At 45.4% G+C, this 14,175-nt stretch overlaps 1 protein-coding gene across 4 annotated transcripts in view; it reads right to left on the minus strand.

Annotated features, from left to right (window-relative positions):
* Positions 1-428: 428 nt before the first annotated feature.
* Mccc1 (methylcrotonyl-CoA carboxylase subunit 1) overlaps positions 429-14,175 on the minus strand; it is a 52,022-nt gene continuing 38,275 nt past the window's right edge. For 3 of the 4 annotated variants that reach the window (XM_039101988.2, NM_001009653.1, XM_063281564.1), the window contains 6 exon segments: positions 12,815-12,901; positions 9,107-9,156; positions 5,349-5,486; positions 4,619-4,726; positions 1,412-1,483; positions 429-759 (listed from right to left, as the gene is read on the minus strand). In XM_039101988.2, the coding sequence (XP_038957916.1) occupies positions 649-759; positions 1,412-1,483; positions 4,619-4,726; positions 5,349-5,486; positions 9,107-9,156; positions 12,815-12,901 (566 nt within the window). In that variant the 3' untranslated portion in view covers positions 429-648. 4 annotated transcript variants of the gene reach the window in all.

A 14,175-nucleotide genomic window follows, 5' to 3' on the forward strand; every position in this document is an offset into this window, starting at 1 on the left:
CCACCCCCGAAACAAGGAGATCTTGGCAAGAGGAAGAGGGTAGGAAGAGCCTTTGCCATTTGGGGGGTGGGTCTAAGGTGATGTGAGGTCCTTGATAGGGTATGGCCATGTCAACAGCACACAGGGCTGACTTGACAGCATCAGGGCTTCCTGGGCTCCCCACAAATACAACAAAGGCAGAAGTATTTAGAAAGAAAAGTCCCAAACATAAGGACAAGAGACAAATGCCACTCATGTCCTACTTGATTAATTACTGTTGGCTGAGTTTAGCTCTGTGACATGAGCCTCTGAAGCATGTTACTGTACTGTCATCAGGGGTGACTGGAAAGCCATTCATCTACATGACTTTTCCTCTTCTGTTTTGATAAAGCTGTCCCCTATCTTATTCCTAAAAGAGTACAACATAAGTGATTTAAAGAAAACATTAGTTTCCAAATAAAGAAAATACAACTCGGTTTTATTTCTATGAAATCTTTTGAGATAATTTATACATATAAAAGGGTTTAAATACAATCACACCATCATTGATTTAATAAAGCTCTTCTTTCCAAGATCGAGACCGAAGAGGCACTTGCTGTTTGCAGACAGGTAAGGCGCTGTGCAGTAGACCATTTCTCTGGGGACACAGTTCACTGTGACTGGCATTTGTCAGACTTCCTCCTCTTCAAACTCCACTAAAGGTGCATGTCTGTTGGCTTGGGCTCCTTCACTGAAAAACACCTTTTTTATCCTGCCGTCCTTTGGGGCTTTTATGGTGTGCTGCAGGGACATAGAGAACAATGGTTGTCACGCCGGTGAGTGCCAGCTCACACCGAGCCAGTGTTTTGTTTACTTTTATTGAGAAGGGTCAATACTGAGCAGTAATACACTCAAGGACACAACTGGGAAGCTCTTGTCTACCTAGAGGTCTAGCTTGACATCCAGACTCTCATGTGGGCAGCTTCCATGAAGTACTAGACTCAGGGCACCCACCTAGCTGCATAAGACCCTGGATCAGTCCTAGAATGACAGCACAGCGCCGATCCCTGTGTCTCACTGGGGGATGTTCAACGTCCACTTGTCTCTGGAAGCTTCCAAAGACAAGGCTTCCAAAAGTAAATGTAGTATCTGTCCGGGGCTAGGAGCCACTGGCCTGCAGTCTACTGCTTGCCATCCTACATTCAGCTTTAGGAATAATGACGGAGTCAGCTGGGACCCTGCTGACGATAATGTCATTAAGTTCAGAATGGCAGCTATGGCTTCACAAAATGAAACTGTACTCCAGAAGGGGGGTTGCTTTGGCTTCTTTCAATCAATGCGCATCCAGTTCACGACCCTTATAGCATTTGAAGCATTACTAACCCATCGAATAATGCGAACAACCAGGCCCGGCGGCCCTGAGGTTTACTTGGCAGCTGAACTCGTGCCTTACCTCCATCTTCATGGCGATCATAACCATCAGAGCGTCTCCAGCCTTTACTCTGTCTCCAGCCTTCACGAACACCTGGAGATGGAGAGATGCATCGACACGGGCCCTTCTTGCTCTCCAGAGTTGTGCATGAACAAACACAACAGAAGCACATGCCTACATGTCTGTGTTATTTGCCAAAGACAGACAGAAGCACCAGGTAAGCTGGAGCCTGCTGTCCACGCAGCATGGCTGGCACTGTTGAGTGTGCACGCGCCTGCTGTGTCTCCTCAGTAATGACCTGGCTGTGCTGTTTCAGGGGAAGGGACTTTTTACATAACCTGGTACTGCTTTTCTTTTTTTCTCGCATGAGTGTAGAATCAGGACAGCCACATGTGTCTGATACACAGAGATGACACACAGAAGGACAGAAGGACAGATACCTGTAAATGGCTAATACAGGGTGGAGGACAAAGGTCCTGACTAGTTCTGGTTTAGGAGGCCAAACGTCTTTTTAATTAGCACAGTTACTAAACAGCCTATAAAGACATCGCCAAGAGAGCCAGAGCTCAGTCGCCAGCACCAAGCATCACCTGAACCTTGGTGATGCTCCGTTGGTACAGCCTCTGGAAGCCAATGTGTGCACGATTTTAGATGTAGGGTGAGTGTTCGCTGATGGCATTCCTCAGTGTGTGATGCTGGTGTGAGCCGAGATTGATCATCCTAAAAGCAGATCTAAGCCTGTCAGCTCACATAGTGGAGAACAGTGTGTGGTTGTGATTATTTTCCTCTTTTTTGTGTGTGGGTTCCAAGAATATACAGCTGAATTGAATTTATTATTGTTTCTATTGTCTGCCTATCTACCTACCTATCTATCTATCTATCTATCTATCTATCTATCTATCTATCTACCTACCTACCTACCTACCTACCTACCTACCTACCTATCTATCTACCTACCTACCTACCTACCTACCTACCTACCTACCTACCTACCTACCTACCTATCTATCTACCTACCTACCTATCTACCTACCTACCTACCTACCTACCTACCTACCTACCTACCTACCTATCTTTGCAGTACCGGTGAATGAACAGAGGACTTCCCCCTATGTGAGGCAGGTTTTCTATCACAGAACCACATCTCTAGCCACGTTGGAATTGTTATGATTTACTGTACTGGGGAGACCAGACATCTATCCCCACAGCAGTTACACCATCTTGCGTTACCATCTGAATGCCTGCATTCTGCTGCAGTTCATGGTGAAATACTAAACCCAAGGTGATGGTTTGGAGCTAGGGTTTCTCGGAGGTGATTAGGTCACCAGGGATCTGCACCATCGCAGGGAAAGCCCCAGAGAGGTCCTGTGGGATGAGATGGTCTGTCTGGTGTGATACCAAGAAGACTTCTCACCAGCCATACAATCCACTGGTGCCTTGCTCTGAGATTTTCTCAACCCCCGGAACCAGGAAGAATAAAACGTGTAGTTTCGGCTCTGAAGTGTCTGCAATCCTGTGCTAGCAGCCCAAATGGACAGAGTGAGGACTATCCCTGATTCCACCTTTAAGACTCCCTCAAGCCATGTGACTTTCTGGGTGTGGAGGTGTGTGCTCATAATTTCAGCACTTGGAGGACTGGGCAAGGCAAGTGCTCGAAGTCTGAGGTCATCTGGGCCACACAGTGAAACAAACAACTTCCTCTTCAACCTGCACCCCACCCTGAACCACATGGGTCTCCCCAATACCGGGCTTCTAAAATTTATTTCAACACATATGCAATATGTCACTATTTCATGACAAAGCTGTTTTTTGTTAAATTTCACATTAAAACTGACTTTCTAGGTAATGTTTGGTGAGTTTGCATTAGACCCTGTACATTCTGAGTTGGGTGTGGTGGCATGCCCTGGGAGGCTGGAGGAGGAGGAGGAGGGAGAGGGGGAGGAGGAAGAGGAAGAAGAGGAGGAGGGGGAGGGGGAGGAGGAAGAGGAAGAAGAGGAGGAGGGGGAGGGGGAGGAGGAAGAGGAAGAAGAGGAGGAGGGGGAAGAAGAGGAAGAGGGGGAGGGGGAGGAAGAAGAGGAGGAGGGGGAGGGGGAGGAAGGAGGGGGAGGAGGAAGAAGAGGAGGAGGGGGGAGGGGGAGGAAGGAGGGGGAGGAGGAAGAAGAGGAGGAGGGGGAGAGGGAGGAAGAAGAGGAGGAGGGGGAGGGGGAGGAAGAAGGGGGAAGAGGAGGAGGAGGGGGAGGAGGGGGAAGAAGAGGAAGAGGTGGAGGAGAAGGAAGAAGAGGAAGAGGGGGAGGGGGAGGAAGGAGGGGGAGGAGGAGGGGGAGGGGGAGGAGAGGGGGAGAGGGAAGAAGAGGAGGAAGAAGAGGAAGAGGATAGCTTTGGCCCAGGAATCAAGACCAGCCTGAGAAATATGGTACTGTTGAAAGGAAAAATTTGCTTATTTGTATTCCTCTTTTTTTTTTTTTCTTTTTCTTTTTTTCGGAGCTGGGGACCGAACCCAGGGCCTCTACCACTGAGCTAAATCCCCAACCTGTATTCCTCTTTTAATTCACCCCTCCTCTCTCTTTTCTGGCAGGGGGATTGGATCCAAATCCCCGAGCATGCTAAACACACGCTTTGCCACTGAGCTGCACTCACAGGCTCAAGGCATCAGGCAAGACACATTGTTCTGTGATGGAAACAGGTGGCTCAGTGGTTAAGAGCACTGGCTGCTCTTCCAGGGGACCTAGTTTGTTTCCCCGGATCTACATGGAAGCTCACAACAGTCTCTAAGTCCAGTTCCAGGGCCTCTAATACCCTCTTCTGGCCTCTGTGGGCACTGTGCACATGTGGCGTGTAGACATATATGCAGGCAAAACATACACATACATAAAATAAAGTTAAAATACAAGAAACAAACAAACAAACAACCTCCCCCAGTAGTTTTGGGGTGGAGTTCAGGTACAGAGTTTTCAACATGTATGAGGCTCTGGGTTTGGATTCAGATATGTGCACTACCCCACACCCCAACCCCAAAACCCAGGAATTTTTATGAAAAAAAAATAGGTAAATAGTTATTTTCACTGACAAATGAACCACTATAATATAATCTTATTTTCTTGAAGTGAGTGCTTCCCAGTGAGCAAAATTTAGGGGGGGAAAGGATATCACAAGGAAAACACACACCAAACTCCAAAAAGACATTTACTAGCCACTGTTGGCATCATTTGACAGATGTCCCCTGATTACCTTTTCAATGGTTCCAGTCATGGGAGCGATGGTGCCTCCCTGAGTTCCTTCTGCACTCACTGGAGACAAGTACTTGGGTACTGGAATGCCAACTTCAATACTGCCTTCCTATAGACAACGGTGAACACAGGATCAAGATCTTATCCCCTTCCCACTAGTCCAAGGGGGTCAAACAGTTTCAAGCTGTGAGTAACTTCATTGTCATGGACACCAGGTGCTAATAAGCCTTATGATGCTAACAGGTTACAAAGCCTTGCTCAGTCTCTCCCACGACACAGAGGCCATGGCTTAAACGCCTGACCAGGGCTTAGGAATTAAAGGACAGGACTGTAGGTGACCTGATGGTCCCTTTCTGGAAGTGGATTTTGCTAGCATCTTTACTGTGGACAGCACAATGTCCAGTGAGAACTTTACACTTATATAGACACTATGTCATTAATTGTCACAACTCTGTAAGTAGGCATGCTTATGAGTCAAGGTTAAAGACAGTAGACCCAATCCCAGAAAGATTACCTGTACAAGGTCACACACCTGCCCAGTGGCAGGGCCAGGGTTTGATCCACGACTTTACCTTCCAGAGTCATTTGCCCTTTCATGCCCTGTCTCCCAGGGCACTCTTCCCTAGCACTTGGAAAACTAAGGCAGGAGGATTGCCATGAGTTCTAGTCTAGCTTGGACTATAGACTGAGATTTCATCAAAGCAAGACAAGACAAGAATAAGAGGCATCACCATAGAAAACAGGTAGATGGTGTTGTCCAGGAGGATGAACTTGGATTTACTGGCTACTCCATTAACAGAAGACTTCAGGTAGGTATAGCCATCCTCATTGGAAAGATCGCCCAGGACTCGGAATAACTTATTTTCAATCTGGGGGGAAAAAGTCTTTAAATAAATGTCCATGCAGAGTTAATAAAATCAGAACATCTTCATCTTTAGCAGTTCAGAAACATAGTTTTTCAATGAACCAAGTAGAATCCGCCTCCAAGATTCCTAACCAGAGCAATTTAGATACAAATAGCAGTAAGATAATTAAAAGAAAGATAACTGTACGTAAGTTATCTATGCCAATATAATACCACAGATGAAAGTTCATCTGAGAACAGAAAGAATAAAGCTGGAGTCCACACGGAGCTAGAGGGCATTTCTTCTATCTTATCAGCACACAGACCTGACCCATACGCTGTGGTTATGATCAGAAAACACAGAGGCGCTGCAGACAGATCACAGTTGCCTTGCTCTCAGAGGCTGTGCCAGATGACAACTTACGTCTCAAAGGAGGTGGCAACGGACACAAGTTTTCTGTCTTGAAGAGTGTTTTCTCGAATGTACATGTAAGAGAAGATTTCCCTCGCACACAGAAAATTTATTTAAATCTATGTTTTTCTTTCCAATTTCCAACATATTTGTATAGAAGTCTGTGTCTGTTCTTTGTAAATATGCTGTTTGGGCTGGAGTGAAGTAGGTTACATGGCAGTACTTGTACACTGGTCCTCATCTCGCGTGAGTTAAACATGACATTTACTCTGCCCTCTAAGCGACTAAAACAGCTCTTTGAATATCTGTGAGATCTTAGGGTATAAAAGTTTTGTCTAAAAGTTCACATCAATATATTTATTCCCATGAACCAAACAGAATAAGTTTACTGTCATCACGGGACAGGGACAAGAAAGCGTCCCCACACAAGAGGCACCGGAATGAAGCACAGTGTACATGTCTACAGTGAGTAGACTTCCCGTGGCTCTGTGACAGAGAAAACTGCTGTGTCCCAAAGTGCTGGGTATCACTGGGTATCTGTAGAATGTGAAATCTTTCAGTTCCTATTAAAAGTGATATATTAGATTTACTTTAAGAACTTGTAACTGAATTCTTACATTTTAACACCCTTTAAAAGAGCCAAGCAAGATGGCCCAGTAAATGGTGTCTGCCACCAAGCCTGAAGACCTGAGTTTCACGTTTGAGCTTCAGGAGCCCGCACCGGAAATGGGACCCAACTCCTGTGAATCGTTCTCTGGCTCCTACACGGGCTCTGCGACGCATGCGTGAGCCTACACACAAAAATAGACAGCAACAAGGACCTTCTTGGCTTCTCTGCTTGCAACAGACTTAAACTAAGGGCTAGCTTTACCCTGCAGCTTCTTACACAATGACTTAGTCTCCTTGGGTTTTCTAACAGCCATTCGGAGAGCCTATAAAATTAAACTATCTTCACATTAAGGCCAAGATGCTATCGGGCTTTTAAAACAACCCCCCCCCCCCATGAGTATGGAGTAGAATTCACTAGAAGCCACTGAACCTTTGAGAATATTACACTTTATGATGACTAGTGTAATGGGTACTCGTGTGATCTTAGATTTTTTTCTAGTCTTCCCATAACTCAACAGCAACAACAAAATAGTTGGATTAAAATATAGATAGGCAAAGGTAACAGAGATAAAGACATACCAATGGCCAGTAAGTAGTACACACACACACACACACACACACACACACACACACACACACGCACGCACGCACAGTAAAAGAAAAGAAAAACAGCCATTATTCTTAAGTCATTTATAAATCAAAGATTCAAAGCATCAACATTTTGCCACTTGCCAAACTTAAGATGGTTGTTATTAAACAACAAGAAAGGGGAAAATGACAAGTACTCTGGCCAGGATGGAGACAGTCCTGTGTACTGCTGGTGAGAATGCAGAACACTGCAGTTGCTACAGGAAACTACAGTAGTTCCTCAAAAATGAAAAACAAGAGTTGCTGCATGATAAAGCAGTTCTACTTTTAGATACATACACAAACATTTAGAACGACTTTGAAGAACTATCTGTGTACACACACCACTAGCGGCGTTTTTTACAACAGCCAAAAGTTAGAAAGAACCCCTCTGCAGCCATGCATGAATGGATAAGGAGACCACAGTGCATGAAAATTATCCACATCCAAAAGGAAGCTTTGATCCTTGAGGACATGATACTAAAGTGAAGTGTGCCAGTCACAAATGGACCAATATTAAGTTGTTCCATGTCTATCAGGCACCTACAGCATCAGACTCACAAAGGAAGCAGAACAGAGGTTCTCAGGAACAGGAGAAGAGACTGTAGCTCAGTGGTTCTCAACCGTCCTAATGCTGCGACCCTGTAATACTGTCCCTCATCTTGTAGTGACCCCCCAACCATAAAATGATTTTCATTGCTACTTCATAACTGTAACTTTGCTACTGTTACAAATGGTAATGTGCAGATCTGTGCTTTCCGATGGCCTTAGGTGCCCTGTGAAAGGGGTCTTGACCCCCAAGTTGAGAATCACTGCTGTAGCTGCTTACAAGGCAGAGTGTTGGTTTCAAACGATGAAGAGAACGCCTCATGCTGTCACAGGCACCACCTTCTAAATGTTTGTGTTTCTGCCAGTTCATCAGTGGGTGGAGATGTCCCTTACTGAAATGGCTGACGGTTGATACAGAGACGTACAAGTGGCCAGTGTGCTGAGCATGAGTCATGAGTGTGCACCCACAGATAGGTACCCATCTCACCTTTCCAAGCTCAGCATCGCGGAAGAGGAGGTGGAAAGAACAGAAGAAAACAGAATGAGGAGGTGTGCTGTAAACACCGTGAACCCCCAAGACACAGGTCAGGGCACAGTAACTATGCACTCCTGCACAAGGCCTGCACGAGACTGGCTCTTCAGCATTCTGTTATAGATGGGGTGGGGCCTTATGGGGAGGACGAGGAAGGGAAGGAGAAAGAGGAGGAGGAAGAGGGGCCACTGGCAGTTAGTGGTTGCTGGGGAAGGGCATCGCTTTCTTAAGTGGTGTAACTAGTCAGGAGTTGCCTATGGCCAGCAGCCGTGCTCACACAAGCAGCCCTGACTAACTTAGTGGGCTCCAATAGTCATGAAGCTTGGAGGACTAGCTGAGAATGGGGAGGGGTAAGAGGTCAATGGAAGATGGAATGTGTTCCCGGTACACTGTATTTATGAGAAACTCTCAGAGAATGAGAGAGAGGAAGAAAGGAAAGTCTTTGTAATTTTAAACATCTCTGGTAACGAGTGGTGGTGATGGCTACACAATGCAAGTGTATTCGTGCCACTAAGCTGCACGACTAATTTTCTTAGCTTTTCTGATAGCTCTTTGCACATCTGACCTCCCAATAACTTTTAAGTGTGTATAGGGTTCCTAAGCCTGAAAATCCTGAGGGCTGCTGTTTTGGTGATATTGTGCACGTATCTGAGGGGCTTATTACCCATTTAATTCTAGGCTACTCTTTTTGCTAAGTTTTTATGCTTAAGGGAATCACTGCAAACTGAGTAAACAAGTCAGAAACAATGCAGGGGTGATTCCCTTAAACTGCTCTGAAATGAAAGCATGCGGCACTCTCACTACAATTACAATATTCAAAGGCGTACAGGAAAGTTGAGAAGGAAAGTTGACCCTACTCAGGATGAGGGAGATAGGATTTGGCTCTGAGCCACAGACCAGAACCAACATGGCTTACCTGCATGTCATATGACCCATCTCGGTTATACGTCACAGCTATGATTATATCTTTATGGAATGAGGGAGAAATTGAAGAAAAAAAGAGAGAAGGCATTATGTAACAATTGAGATGATTCAATTCTCCCTCAACATTAGGCAACTACTCAAGGGAAAGGCAACATCTTAACTCTGAGGGATACAATGCTTTTCTTAGCAAAGTCTCTGACTGGGCTCAGTACAGATCGATCGGAAAACCTTTCTCTTTTAAAAATGGACTCTTCATATTCCACACATTTTCACCTGTACACAAAGGCTACAGCAATAGTGCAGAAAGAGCGATCAACTAGAAAGAGGTCTGGTTTGAGAACCAAATCTACCATCTAGTTACTGCTGTGGCCTTGGCTAAGTCACTGTTTCTATGGGCCTCCCTGGCCAGCCATTGGATAGGTGTGTGAATGTCATAACTCAGTAAACGTGAAACAGTAACAGATCATAAGAATATGAGATGATTCATGCCATATATGAATATGGAATTGGGTGAAGACTATTCTCCAAGTTGGAAATCAGAAGGTTTTATTTAAAGTGTTCTCCTGTGGTATCTACAAGGTCCTGGGTCGATCTCCAGCAGCAAACATTTTTGTGCCCGGAGTTATGCAAGTCAACACCATTTGATGGTCTCCTGAAGTCTTGGCCATCATCTGGATGCCTCCAATCTTGATCTTCTCCACAGCCCTGATTAGTTATGCCCGGCTAAACGCTGCTGACATCTTGCGATGAGCACGTTGTCCACTGTGTCCCACCTGCCTCATGAGCTCCACACTGGCATGGCTATTCTCCCACCATCCGGGCGGAAACCCTTTACCTTTGCCTGACACCATGTCCAGTGGGCAGCACCTGACTGCCAAGTTCTTTCCTTCCAAAACCTGTCTTACGAGTCTCTTCCTTCCCTTCCTGGTGCTCTACCAGAGTGACCTAGGCTGACTAACTCTGAAGACATCTTCTGGTCTCTCCCTGCTACCCATCTCAACCCTCATATTGAATTACTGTCCTGGGAACAAGGGCCCAGCCTCTCAACATTGTTTTCTCTTTCCCCTCTGTGTGACTTAACTAACAGTCAACAGGAAAATGGAGCACCTGATACCCGACAGGCCTTTGCTGATGATTACCCTTCCCTACTCCTTACACCACCACGGAGTCCAGGCCTTATTTACTGCCTATTTACATGACATGGCCTTGGGACGTGTCTGCCTAGGTCTTTGAACTCACTCTTCAGAACATTTCTAGACTTCTACCTATAAAACAATTAGGATTCCCTCTTCATACCAACTTATGGGAAAGTTTTCTCTTAAAAAAATCCCATAAAACTGAAACTATCCACAAATGAATTCTATTAACCCTGTGGCTGGCACCTTTACATACGACAATACCCACAATCCAACCACATACACCTCCCTCCCTCCCCGTTCCTCCCCTCCCCCCACCATGAAGAGAGGGGACAGAAACTGGTTTGCTCTTTCCAGCATCTATCTCCATCACTGATTTCAGAAGTTTTGCACTGGGTAGCTGAAAATTCTCCACTCTGTATATTATAAACATGCTTTAAAATTTTAGGAGAAAATGTCTTCAATTATACCAGATCCTGTTTTCCAATTACAAGACAGTAAAAGTGTGTAAGTGACATCAGTGCAAGTAGAATTACAGCAGAGATCTGACTGTAATTTTACAGCATGGAATTGTGATTCCCTCCCCAGATATTTTTTATTTCCCATTGGAGACTCTTAAACAGCTCTGTACACATTTAATAAGGCATGGAAATTTAGTGGGTGTAGTGTTATGTAAGCATGCATTCCCTGGAGTATGGGGTCAAACCTGGCCTGCAATTAGTTTGGTGTGACCTTTGGAAAAATACTAATATCCGAGCTTTGTCCTTGGTTAAGAAAAATTAGTTGCTAAAGAAATAAAGGTGGTGTTAATAACAGTGTGAATCTTACTGGCCTGCTCTGAAAATGCAAATGAGGCAGTCTCTGGAGAACGTTTACTATTGTATCTGAAAGCCTTGAATAACTTTGAGCTATTATTACTATTGAGGGCCAACTCTGGGGTTCTGAAAACATGGTCACCAGTAACAAAATAACACATAAAAGATTCAACTTATAAACATGGTACTGAAACACGAGGTCATTTTCATTAACAAGACTGAAGACTGGTCCTATGTCAGACTCATAAATGCCTTGGGCTTCGTGTCCGGGCTACTCCCCTGGTTACTCTCATTAACAATTTGCAAGAACTCCCTAAAGCATTTCCAGGGAGTTACATTTAGAATCAGAGCATCTTTGTGGAGTAGGTGTTAAAAAAGAACTATGCATGGTAAACAGCAATCATGGCAGCTTTTCAACTATGCACTCATTCATTTCTAAATTAAAACGTTTTTAATTCTAAGAAAATTCAGTACAATTCAAAGCAGCACTGAGTGGTTCAATGAAGACCCACGCCAAATAACGCAGTTGGCTCATTGGAATTTCCATGGCACACGTGGTTTTTCTGTCTGATTTAGGTTGGAGAGCACACTGAAAATGTCCCTGACTCCGATGTGTGCATTCAGCACACAGGGGTGGTTAGGGAGACATCCTCAGACCTTGGAGATCGCTTTGCAGGACAATATGAGTAAGCACTCCAGCCCAGGACACAGGGTCACCCACTTACGCTATGGAGGGGAGGGGCACTTGCAAACTTCCTTGGAGACCACCCAGTGTAGTTTTAGTAATGTCCATCTAGGCTAAAGGTGACACAGTAGTTACAATGAGTCACTTTGTGAAGGACGCATTGGCTGCACAGGAATGACATCTCTGATCTTAGAGTTAGGAAAGCCCTGCTCTGCTAGGAGAAAAGGGTGTTTGATGCTGGCCGGGAGCTGCTCTAGCGAGTAGGCCTGTTTTTCATGAGCGCTGTCATGGCTCAGGGATACTTCACATACTCAAGTCCAGCGTGCTTCATCTACCCTGGCATCTCATGCACACTGGCCTGTAGCAAAGGGACAGTCACTGGCTCTCGTGGCGGGCGTTCTGACCCTCTGTATCCTGCCTGCTCACAATTCATTAACTATCTTCCGGCTTAGGTGCCAGCGTCTTCTAACTTTAGTTAAAACATTGAGCCTTCTCAAACTAGTACACGGTTAAAAACCAAAACGAAAACGAAAGCCACTGAACCAAAGAGTGTTAGAAAAGCCTGGAGTCATATCAAAGGAGTGGGCGTCCACGGTACTCTGTGCTGACTGGCCTTTAGCGAGTCACCCTGCTTTCTGTGCTTTGGCATCTGTACATGAGCAGCGACTCCCTCATTCCCCTCGTGAAGCTGTGAGGATAAACACTGACTGACTGGGTTTTGTGCATTGCCTGAACAGTGGGCAACCCTGTCTCCCACAGTTCGCAACATTGTTTCCTTATTTAAAAAAAAAAATACAAAGAAAGACCTGGCCTCAAATCACACCCTAGTCACCTCACTCACTTCGCCATATTTCACTTCGGCTGTCTGTTAGGGTATCTCTTACCACTTATCTTCAGGACGTTTAAACACACAGAAGTAGGGAAAATATCTGCACCGTTAGCCCCATGGCCCTGAGCCAGTCAGTTCCACCTCGGCCACTTGAGAACTCCCAGCTGACTGTGCTTTGGTTTGATTTGCTGGGTCTCTATGCTCTGAGTTGATCTTGTATCAGTATATCACTCACCGTTTTTACCACTTCTTAAAGTCATGTTCCTGGTGTAAGAGATATTCAGTCTTCTCCCACTGCTGAATGAAAACGGAGAGAATTGATCTAGAAAAAAATGTAAAATACAACAACAAAATTACAAGTATCGAGGCCCCGAACACGAATACTTTACAAAAGTGAGCGTAAACCACGGGTCCTTGGGCGGCAGCTCAGACGTGTGCGCACTTGTATCTCAGAGGCCTCGATGTGAGAGGTCCCAGCTTCTCACATGTGACTCAGCTCTTGTCCTCTGGTGGCACAGAGGTCCACCGTGCCTCAGTCGCTACCATTCACTGCCTCCCTTTCCTATGTCTCTGTCACTGTCACTGGCCTGGCTCTAGGTGCTGAGCACACACCCTGCTGGATACAACCTGTGGCTGTGGTGCGGCTAAACTGCAGCCATCTAGTGTGACGCCTGTGACTGTGGTACTTCACAAACCTAAAGACACGGATATACTCTTTAAGCTTTCGATATAATGACCATGAACAGAGCCAAAAATCAAAAATTTGAACAACAGAATCCTATAGGAAGCAGGAAGATATAATAATCCTCAGGCTAAAGAGATGGCTTGATGTTTAACAGCAGGGGCTGCTCTTCCAGATGCTCTCCCAGAGAGATAGAGGTTTATGTCCATCCATAGGTCCGGTCCTAGGGTTTATGATGCCCTCTTCTGGCCCCCATAGGTACTGCATGCATATAAAGCACAGCCCTAGATGCAGGTAAAACACTCATACTCCTAAAATAAACCAAAAATATAATAATTCTAATAATAAAAAATAAATAGATTTAAGAATTATGTTCACTCCAATGATCAGCATTAGTAAATACTGTGGGGCAGGTTTGAGGGAGTGTACATGTCTCAATAGTTTAGAGGGAGAGGCCTCTCACTGCAGAGCTGACAGAAGCTGGAAGCCATCATGTGACAGAAGAAATTTGGGAAACTATTGAGAGCACTCTGGAGAAGGAGCATATGTGTGGCAAATCTTTCCACGGTGCATCCTCTGACACCCTGAAGGGCCTAAACCTCTACTCAGACAGAAAGTCAATCATAGGGTGGCAACACAGAGGAAGAAGAGATCCAGGGGAGTCCGATTCTCCGTGTTCTGTCCTTAGACCAAGGGCAGGGCCCTAGGTACAGCAGGTACAGTGAAGCAAGCCACAGGAGCACTGAACACGCACGGCCAGCAGGGGTCAGCGTGAGATACAGAAAGAACTGGTGTTGGCTTAGCGGCCCATTTCTGCAATGCTAGGGCATTCGTCGAGCTCAATAGTGCTTATGTGTGTGCATTAGTGATATAAGCATGTATGATATATGCACTTAAGCTTATGCATGCACTTG

This window comes from Rattus norvegicus, chromosome 2, assembly GCF_036323735.1.
Source record: "Rattus norvegicus strain BN/NHsdMcwi chromosome 2, GRCr8, whole genome shotgun sequence".
Taxonomy (NCBI): domain Eukaryota; kingdom Metazoa; phylum Chordata; class Mammalia; order Rodentia; family Muridae; genus Rattus; species Rattus norvegicus.